Genomic DNA, 10,746 nt, shown 5'->3' on the forward strand with positions numbered 1-10,746 from the left:
GGATTCTGCTCATCTTCCCTACCTCTTACTCTGAGAACTATGTGATCAAATAAATTCTACTGTTGTCTCTGGAAAAGATAGGTCAGTTTACTGTCCTTTTGTTTCATTCTTCACTGCCCTATTGTTCCATTTACCATTTTTGTGACTTTCCAGACCCCAATCCCTTTCCCTGGCCACCATTGCCCCAATTGTGTAATCTTTTCCTATTAGAATATGTGTTTCTTGAGAGCAGGGACTGTTACTTTTGTATTTATATACCCAGTATTTAATACTTGGCACATAGTAAATGCCTTAAAAAATGTCTTTTCCTCTTTCCTTTCTTCCATATTTCATTAATTCACCTTATTCCTCAGTACATGCACAGGAATTTTTGTTGAAAATAATATATTTGATCATAATGCTCTCGCCAAAAATATTATTATTAATATTTTAACAAGAGCAGAAAATATTTTTGTACCACTAATAAAGTTACATTTTTACCTTATTAAAACTTTTTATGTATATTTTTAATCACATATTAGTACAGTATTATACACCTGAATTACAAATAATTATACATGTAGTGGAAGCATGTGGTCAAAAATTTTACTGATGGAATGAACCAACAGAAAGTTAGAGATCACTGTATTAAAAGAGCATAATAGGTAATCCAAAGTAGTAGCTAGTCCTCAAATAATTTATTTTTTATTTACAGATCATTGTATTACTTTAGAAGATAGTACCTGTGATTTCATGAGAAAACTCTCACTACCAATGCAGATTGTCACCTCAGCAAATTACAATCTTAGAGAGTTGCCTGGAGGACTGAGGGATTAAGTGACTTCCCCAGGGTCACACAGTCATTATGAATCAGAAGCAAGATTGAACCCAGGTCTTCCTGATTCTGAGGTCAGCTTTCTCTCCACTACCCCATGTTGCCTACCTTGTATTATTTTAATAATAATAATAATGACTTGTTTTATATAGTCTGTACTTAGTTATGTTCTGATAGTTAATACTTAGATAAACCTGTGATCTGATCAGTATAGATACATACTGTCTTCCTGGATTCAGAATGCAGCCTTTTTATCTGGTGTGATTCTTGTTCGCGTATTTCTATAAATCTACCCAACACACTTGAGATCTTCTTCTGACTTGTTTAGCATCTTAAGGCATACTTTTGTAGTATTCAGGTTTAGTTTAATGTTAAGATTTGTTGGTATTAAAATTATTCCTATTACTCTTGGACCAGATATTGCAATGGTGTACTCCTGATGAGGAGTCCTACTGGAGACCGATAGTCACTCCTGTAGTCTTGGAAGGTGGCCTTGAGAGAGGTTCAGTGACTTGTTCAGCGTCTCTCAGTCAGGATGTATATGGGGCCAGGCTTTCACTAAGTTGCCTAATATCAGTGCAAGCTCTCTAATTACTATACAGCACTGCTTTTCTTTTTTTTGTTTTTTTAATTCCAAATTTTACAAAACAAGCTTTTCCATATACAAAGAAATAATAGATTGTACACAAATAAAATCACAAATCTCCTATATGTTTAACTTCACATCTATATAATAAATCTCATCCACAAGTGTCTCATCTCCTCCCTGTTTCAGAGGATATTGTCAGGGAGGCCAACATGTACATATAAATTAAGTCTTTCATGTTTTACCTTTTTATTTACTTTTTAGAGGTACATTCCCAGTTTGCTCTTCCAACTTTAATTTTGTGGTTGTGTATAATGTTCTCTTGGATCTACTCATTTCACTCTACATTCTCTCATTTAGTTCTTTTCACATTTTTAAATAATCAGTTTGCTCATTGTTTCATTTTTTTGGCATAGTAGTATCATGTACCACAATCATGTACCACAATTTTTTCAGCCATTCCCCAGTTGATGGGCATCCCCTTAATTTCCAATTCTTTACTACCACAAAGAGAGCTACTATAAATATTTAAGAACATAAGGATTATTTTCTGCTTTCCCTGATCTCTTTGGGAAATAGACCCTATAGCAATATTGCTGGGTCTAAAAGTATACACATTTTATAACTCTCTGGGTGTAATTCTAAATTGTTCTTCAAAATGATTGGATCAGTTCACAAATCCACTGACATAGTATTAGCGTCCCCATTTTTCCATCAGCACTGCTTTTTCTTTCATTGCAATTATGCTTAGTTTAAAAGCACAGATCATATTAAAACTGGTTCACATTTCACTAAAGCAGTTCCAGGCGATTGTTGGGGCAGGTGGTGCAAAAGTATATTGTTAGGGGGCAGCTGGGTAGCTCAGTGGATTGAGAGTCAGGCCTAGACACCGGAGGTCCTAGGTTCAAATCTGACCTCAGACACTTCCCAGCTGTGTGACCCTGGGCAAGTCACTTGACCCCCATTGCCTACCCTTACCACTCTTCCACCAAGGAACTAATACACAGAAGTTAAGGGTTTAAAAATATATTAAAAAAAAAAAAGTATATTGTTAGGTGGGGGGGGAGCTAGCCTGGGACAAAAAGTTTGTCATGAATAATCTGTATACTAATAATCAAGAATTAACTGTAATTTTGTGTCTTTACCAAATGGAAAAGAATAGCTGCTTTTATGTGGTTTGGGTGAAAGATAACAGAAGAGAAAGTTGTAGTGATTCCTTATGGCAAGAGAATCCTGAAATGAGAGGAAATTCAACAGGTCATTGTTGGACGAAATAGTTGTATGTGATTTCTCATGTGCAGTAGAATTGCACATGAGGTTAGAGTTACTCCTTGAGTCTGCAACAGCTAGACTTTGCTTGATTTCCATAAACTTTGCATGACAGATGATTTCATTGTTGAGTGCTCCCTCCTCTGATGCAGCTCACAAGGCCTCTACTACTCGGTAGAAGGTTATTAAGATTTGTTGATCATCCTGTAACCATCCTGGTAATTAGCCCCTCTGAATTTAGCATAGTCTTTGTCTAGCAGCCATATAGCCTGTTACCAGGTCCATTGTTCATGGATTTTGCAGCATGATCATACCTGTTTGAACCTGTGTTCTGCTGGACTGGCCTTTGAGAATTTGGGTTCCTCTTCATACTTCAGTGAAGTATTAAAGTAGGACTTTAGTGGTGGATTAAAATCTTAAGAAGGGTAAGTCCTGTGCAAGTAGAATTTTATAATATTGAATGTCTGGGTGACTTATAGTCATCTGAAGATCACAAAGGGATTTGGAGGCCTTAAAGGGGAATTAGGCAAAACTTTCCGATTGGAAACTAGAGGGAAATTTGAAAGATGTTACAAATGAGTACAATAATCATTCCATATTATAGTGGAAGTATTCTATTAAATAAGATAGCATGCTTAGAGTAAAGAGCCCGGGATAACATGAGAAGAATTACTTGACTCTTTCCTCACTAATGATATGAAGTAATGCAAACTTCTGCATTTCTTTTTCCTTACCTATCACATGACAATAATAGTATCTGCCTTAGCTCGTTATTGTGATAGCAGAGGAGATAATAAATGTAAATGAACCTTGAAGAATTTAAAGATTATTATTATTTTTTAATTTATTTTTTTTAGAATATTTTTCCATGTTTCCATGATTCATTTTCTTTCCCTCTCTTCCCTTCCCACTCTGACAAGCAATTCCACTAGGTTGTACAAACGTTGTCACTTGATACCTATTTCCATAAAATTCATTTTTGCTGTAGAGTGATTTTTTAAAAACCTAGTCCCCAAATCACATACCCATATATACATGTGATAAGTGGTGTCATATGTTTTGCTTTTGCATTTCTACTTCCATAGTTCTCTCAATGTGGATAGCATTCTTTTACATAGGTCCTTCAGGAGTATCCTGGCTTGTTGCATTGCTACTAGTAGCAAGATCTATTACATTGGATTTTTCCACAATGTTTTACTTTCTGTGTACAATGTTCTTCTGGTTCTGCTCATTTCATTTTGCATCAGTTCATTGAAGTTCTCCCAGTTCATATGGAAAGCCTCCAGATCATCAGTCCTTAGAGGACAATAGTATTCCATCACCATCATATACCACAATTTGTTCAGCCATTCCCCAGTTGATGGACATCCCCTCATTTTCCAATTTTTTGCCACCCACCACAAAGAGTGCAGCTATGAATATTTTTGTACAAGTATTTTTCCTTATTATCATAAATATTATTTTTAAAAGGAAGCTCTAGCACGGAACTCAAACAAAAGAGTAGTTCATGATTAAGAATTTATAGTATTGACTCGAGGAGAGAAGATATTTTGATTCTACATTACTGTTTCTTGTTCTTTAACTAGATAATGGAGATTGGCCATTCATTAGTCTACTATAGCTTAAAGAACATTTCTCTAAATATTATTCAACTTCCTTTAATTCCATATTCATTAGCCTTTTAATCTTATAAGTTGTTTCCTGAATAAACTCACTCATAAGGAAGAGAATGCTTTCTTCTTACACTAATAATAATTCTCAGGCAACTCAAACTATATTTTTCATTTATATTAATAGAATTGCTTTCTGGCTTATTGCTTGATCTTATGAGTATTTGATTAGCATGAATTAATTCAACCCTAAGTGAACTGATGGAATCTAGCCTGAGAACTACAGCTCTTAGTGTAATTCAAAAGTAATCGCGGGGGCAGCTGGGTGGCTCAATGAATGGAGAACCAGGCCCAGACAGGAGGTCCTAAGTTCAAATTTGGCCTCAGACACTTCCTAGCTGTATGACCCTGGGCAAGTCTCTTAACTCCCATTGCCTAGCCCTTACCACTCTTCTGTCTTGGAACCAATACACAGTATTGATTCTAAGATGGAAGGTAAGGGTTTAAAAAAAAGTAATAGTAATAACCCTTAGGGCCCCCTAAATAGTTATTTTATTTATTTATTTATTTATTTGTTTAAGGAAAAATTTTTTTCCCCCTAAATAGTTTGGCTATATTGAAGAGTATATTTTTTTTAAAGAGTTGCTTTTGTAACCTGTATATACACTAGGTGTGGTGTTAAAAGACAAATGGAACCTTGATGTGTAAGTATATTCTCTTTTTTCCATTTTTCAGCATTGCAAGAGGTTTTGTGTTTTTGTGAAAAAGAGAAGTGTTTCTGTAAGGCTGCTCCAATGACTGAGCTGTCTGCACCCTTACCCTACTTCCAGAATGCCCAGATGACAGAAGACAGCCATATGAGCAATACAGTACGTAACCAGGTATAGTGAAAATTTTTCCTTTAATTTTTTCAGCTGTTTTCCATTAGATTTTGGTCGTCAATCATGTAGGTTTTCACATGGCCTGGGAGAGCTAAGAGGAGCAGAGGGTGGAGGAAGCCAGCTGCTTATTATTGCCCTTTCTTATGGCTTACAGTACTCGAACAGCACAAAATCATAGCCATCCTTCAGTGACCAGGGTTACTTCTATAGATCTGCTGTTATGATCACTGGGACCTATTTTTGTGACTCCTTGCTTTTGGCTATATATTATCTAACCAAGAAATTTCAGAATTGAGACTCTAGTAATAAGGGAAGAAGGAATACATGGATTGTGTCACTTCTGCTCTATACTCTGTTCTCCCTATGCTGTGAACTTCAGTTTTAAGTTTTTCTCACTTGTGAAAGTCTCCCTTTATTTAAATGACACCCTAGAACAGTCTCTATGATGAGAGAGGTGTTTCCATAGCTTTGAGAAAACATTTCACCTTTCCACAGGATACCTTCCACTGCTGCTTGCTTTAGCAAGTCGCTTTTAGGATCCAGGGTGTAGCTAAGGTGGCTTTAGTCCCTGGTTAGAGCTGAAAGATGAATAAATGAATGAAAAAAAAGATTTACTTTAGCACCCATGTGCCATATACTGTGCTAAGCACTGGGGATACAAAAATTGAAAAATGAGACAATCTGTACTCTTTTTTTTTAACTTGAATCAGTCTTAATTTATTTTTATTTTGTAAAATGATATGAATGATTACACTACAAAGCTTAAACTGGTATTTTGAGGAATATGCTTTGTAGACTGTAAAGTGTTAGAGTATTGTGGAAATAATTTTATATATGCTCTAAATAAATAATTCAGGCACCATCAGTGCCTTATTTAATTTGCTTATCCCCCAAAGCCCAATTACAATAGGTTAGTGGTTCCCAAACTTTTTTGGCCTACCGCCCCCTTTCCAGAAAAAATATTACTTAGTGCCCCCTGTCACACACTTTCACCACCCCCTTACAGTTATTCACTGCCCCCAAATGCACCTGTGGCCATCACCATCAACCCTGGATTGCTGCAGCACCCACCAGGGGGTGGTGGCGCCCACTTTGGGAATCACTGCACTAGGTGCTCAAAGTAGCCATTTAAGAAATTACAGTCTATACTTTTAAGCTTGCATTTTAATTGGAGAATTTAGGAGAATTGGCTAGATAGGGAGTTTGATTTGGAGAATAGTAGAAGTAATGAGTTGATCCATGGGGCCTTTAGAAAAAACAATAATGCTGTTGCAAAGTAATTTTCCTTGAGTACAGATCTGACCATGACTTCTACTCAGTAAACTCTAGTGACTCCTTATTGCCTCTAGGATAAAATATAAACTCCTCTGTTTAACCTTTAAAGCCCTTTATAACCTGATACTATCTTTCCAGCTTCATTTGATCCTGCTTCCTTTTCCATACTCTGTGATCTAGCCAAATTTACCTTCTCTTCATTTCTCAAATATGGCATTACATTTTCCTTCTCTCTACCTTTGTCCTGGCTGTCTCCCATGTCTGGCATACACCTCTCTGTCTCTGAGAGTCCTTCTTTTCTTTTAAAATAGAGGTCAACACCTTCTTCTACATGAAGCCTTTGCTGCCCAATCTGTTATGGCCCTCTCTCCCAACTACTTTGTATATATTTATTATTTATTCACTTTATAGTTATGTATTTTTATCATCCATTAGAATGGAAGTTCCTTGCAATTAGAGAATGTTGTATTCTTTGCCCTTGTATACTCAGTGCTTGGCACACAGTAGGCATTTAATAAATATTTTTGATTAATTGATTGATATTGATTTAATTACTTTGCCCTGAACAATAGGTGGGCAGAGAGTAGGAAATGGGAGAAAACAGAACAGATGGCAAGGTGACCCGGATGGGCAGCTAGATGAGATAGAAGGGTAAAACATGACTAGCTCAATATAATGGGCTAGATAAATTTACATTTATTCAGATACTAATCAAAATGGCTGTCATCAAAGATGGGAGTTCCATTAACTCAGAAGATGGAGACTGATGTATTTTTTTTTCATAACCCTTATCTGCTGTCTTTGGATCTGTTCTAAGGCAGAAAAGGAGTAAAGTCTAGACAAATTGGTGTTTAAATGGCTTGCCCAGGTTATAGAGCTAGGAAGTATCTGAGATCAGATTTGAACCCAGGTCCTCCAAATCTAGGCCTGGCTTTCTATCACTATGCTACATAACTGCCCATAGAGTGATTTATTATATGTCCTTATCTTACCTTACAGAGAAAGGGAGAGAATTAGCATTTAAATGTCTACAAGTTTTTACAAATGTTATCTCCTTTCAGTCCTCACAATTAATCCTGGGAAGTAGTTATACTTATTATGTCTTGTTCTCCAACTAAGCTTATAAATTTCTTAAGGACAGGTACTACATTTTATGTTTCTTTGTATATCCCACAGCATCTAGCCCAGTGCTTTATCAAATATTTCTTGACTAATTGATACTGTAGGAATTAAAACTTCCAATAAAATAACAGATTTCTTGTGAACACCAGATCCAGGATAAACTGGAAAGCCATCTAACTTCTTCATTCCATCTAATTCTCATGCCTTGCTGGAAATGGAAGTCATCATCTTTTTTTTTTTAATCAAAGATATTTTGTTTTTCTCAATTATGTGTAATAATAATTTTCAATATACATTTTTTGAAATTATAAGATCCAAATTGTCTCCTTCCCTCCCTTAGCCTCTCCCTTCCCAGAGATGATAAGCAATATGATCTGGGTTATACATGTATTATCATACAAAACATACTTCCACATTGGTCATTGTTGTAAGAGAATACTCATATAAAACCAAAACTCCAAAATAAAACTGTAAATAAACTAATGTGAAATATAGTATACTTTGATCTATGTCCAATTCCCACAGTTCTTTTTCTGGATATCTTATTTTATCACAAGTCCTTTAGAATTATCCTGGATCATTGTTTTGCTGATAGTAACTCATCCTACGATATTGCTTTTACTGTGTACAACCTTCTCCCGGTTCTGCATATTTCACTCTTCATCAGTTCATGTAGAATTTTCCAGCTTTTTCTGAAATCATCTTATTTATCATTTCTTATAGCTCAGTAGTATACCATCACTATCATATACCACAGTTTGTTTAGCCATTCCCCAATTGATGAACATTCTCTCAATTTCCAATTCTTTGCCACCACAAAAAGAGCTGCTATAAATATTTGTACAAGTAGGTCCTTTCCCCCTGCTTTTTTTTTTATATTTGGTATACAGACCCACTAGTGGTATTAAGAGAATCAAAGGGTATGCTCAGTTTTTGTAGCCCTTTGGGTATAGTTCCAAATTGCCCTCCAGAATGATTGGATCAGTTCACAACTCCACCAACAATGCATTAGTATCCCAATTTTAAGGCATCATCTCTTAAAGCACTAGCCTAACTTCCCTCTCTATCTGCCACTTATTTCCTCTCAATTTAGCAAAAAAAATTTAAATACTCTTTATGTTCAAGGAACCATGCTAGGTTCTGAGTATGCAAAGATGAAATTGGTAGCAGGTTATTCTGTGGTGATAAATACAACATGAACACAAGGTAAATTGAGGCGAGAGAACTAGCAGCTGGAGTAATTGCCTTAATGCAGGAATTGGTACTTGAGCTGTACCTTGAATGAAGATTTTGTGTATGGAAAGTTAGGAGCACCTACGTTTCAGAGCTAGGATGCTCAGTTTAGGGAAGAGCAAACCATCTAGTGGATCCTATGCTTACAGGTATATAAATATTTTGGTGTTAAAAGCTTTTGCTGATAGTTGATTCTGAATTTTAGTACCAGCTCATTTCCTAACTGCTTGGAAAGGAAGTAAAATTAACAAGGGACATGATATTGTCATTGAAGTTAAAAACAACTTAGTCTCTTATATCATAACTCTAGTATCCATTGGAAGATGATAAGACTTTGTATAAGAGTAAAAATATCAAAAGTGACATGGTATAGTGAATAGAAATCTAATCTTGAAATCAAAAAGACTTGGGTTTAAGTACTGCCTCTCATACATATTAATTGTTTGCTCATGGGCAGTTTAACCTTCCAGCATCCCTGGCAGCTCTCTAAGGTGATCATTTAAGATATGTTGCTGATCTGCACTGTTATAGAGTCTCTCTCCACATTTGGGAGGTTTCTTACCTTGATGCAATCACATGGCTGTACTAGCCAACAACATACTCAAAACCCCATACAGATCATACTATGTACAAAATATATCACTAAAGTCTTGCTCTGAAGCTCTGTTATATGAAAGTAACCCTGAATTCTCAGAGGTTTTACCAGGGGAGTACATGCTTTTAAAGTGTTGGAAATAGTTTAAATACAAGCTCAATAATGTCTTTCAGCAAAGGACAAGTTTTGGGGAAGCTTATCCTTAAGAGGGTTGGCCACCAGGTGACTCTCCATATTAGGAGGAGAAATATCCACACTGATACTTGAAATTGAAGAACATACACGTGATCCTTGGTGATGTTGAATGTTCCACTTCCAACTTTAGAATTTACTGGTTGCCCTGTGTCCTTAAATAGCCCACTACAGACTCTGATGTTGCAGAGATAATGTAAGCCAAAGTGACCAACATGTGGAGAACCAAAGAAGTTTTTCCTGTCTTAACTGTTGAAAAGGGACTTTTTAAAAAATTGTTGTAAAATAAAAAGCTTGAGTGGATTGTATCAGCTATCTTCAAGCCTTATTTCTCTCAGTAGGGGAGTATTAACTATGATGTAACATTAGGTAATGGATGGAGTGTGGTTGTTGTCATATTAAATTCTACAGTTGAAATCATTAACCCACTGATCCAATCATTCTGCAGGGCAACTGGAAACTATGCCTAAAGGGCTATAAAACTGGACTTACCTTTTGATCTTTAATACCATTACTGGGTCTGTATCCCAAAGAGATCATAGAAAAGGGAAAGAGCCAGTTGTGCAAAAATATAGCAGCTCTTTTTGTGGTGACAAAGAATTCGAAACTGAGAGGACATCCATCATTTGGGGAATGGCTGAACAAACTGTGGTATATATTGGTGGCGGAATACTATGTTCTCTAAGAAATATTAAGATGATTTCAGAAAAAGCTGGAAAGATCTACATTAACTGATTTAGAGCAAAATAAGCAGAACTAGGAGAACATTGTACAGTAACAACAATATTGTATGATGTTCAACTGTGAGAGAGAGAGAGAGAGAGAGAGAGAGAGAGAGAGAGAGAGAGAGAGAGCGCGAGCGCAATGTAATGATCTGAGACAGTTCTGAAGTACTTATGATGGGGAATGCTATCTACCTCCCAAGAGAGAATTGTTAGAGTCAGAAGGATATGTGGATCTTTCACATCAGTGTATTCATGGTTTTATTTGGGAGTTTGGGTTTTGTATGAGTGTGCTCTTATAACAATGACCAATACGAAAGTGTGTTTTGCATGATAGAAAGAGAGAGAGGGAGGAAGGAAGGAAGGAAGGAAGGAGAGAGAAAGAGAGAGAGAGAGGAAGGAAGGAAGGAAGGAAGGAAGGAAGGAAGGAAGGAAGGAAGGAAGGAA

The 10,746-nt window shown here is 36.2% G+C and overlaps 1 protein-coding gene across 1 annotated transcript in view; it reads left to right on the top strand.

The window, feature by feature from the left end:
- Positions 1-10,746, top strand: part of PSEN1 (presenilin 1) — a 72,232-nt gene that overhangs the window by 4,517 nt on the left and 56,969 nt on the right. Inside the window, exon 2 of the mRNA XM_044664930.1 lies at positions 5,015-5,160. Within this exon, the coding sequence (XP_044520865.1) occupies positions 5,074-5,160 (87 nt within the window). The 5' untranslated portion in view covers positions 5,015-5,073. The remainder of the gene's footprint in view (positions 1-5,014; positions 5,161-10,746) is intronic.

This window comes from Gracilinanus agilis, chromosome 2, assembly GCF_016433145.1.
Source record: "Gracilinanus agilis isolate LMUSP501 chromosome 2, AgileGrace, whole genome shotgun sequence".
Lineage (NCBI taxonomy): Eukaryota > Metazoa > Chordata > Mammalia > Didelphimorphia > Didelphidae > Gracilinanus > Gracilinanus agilis.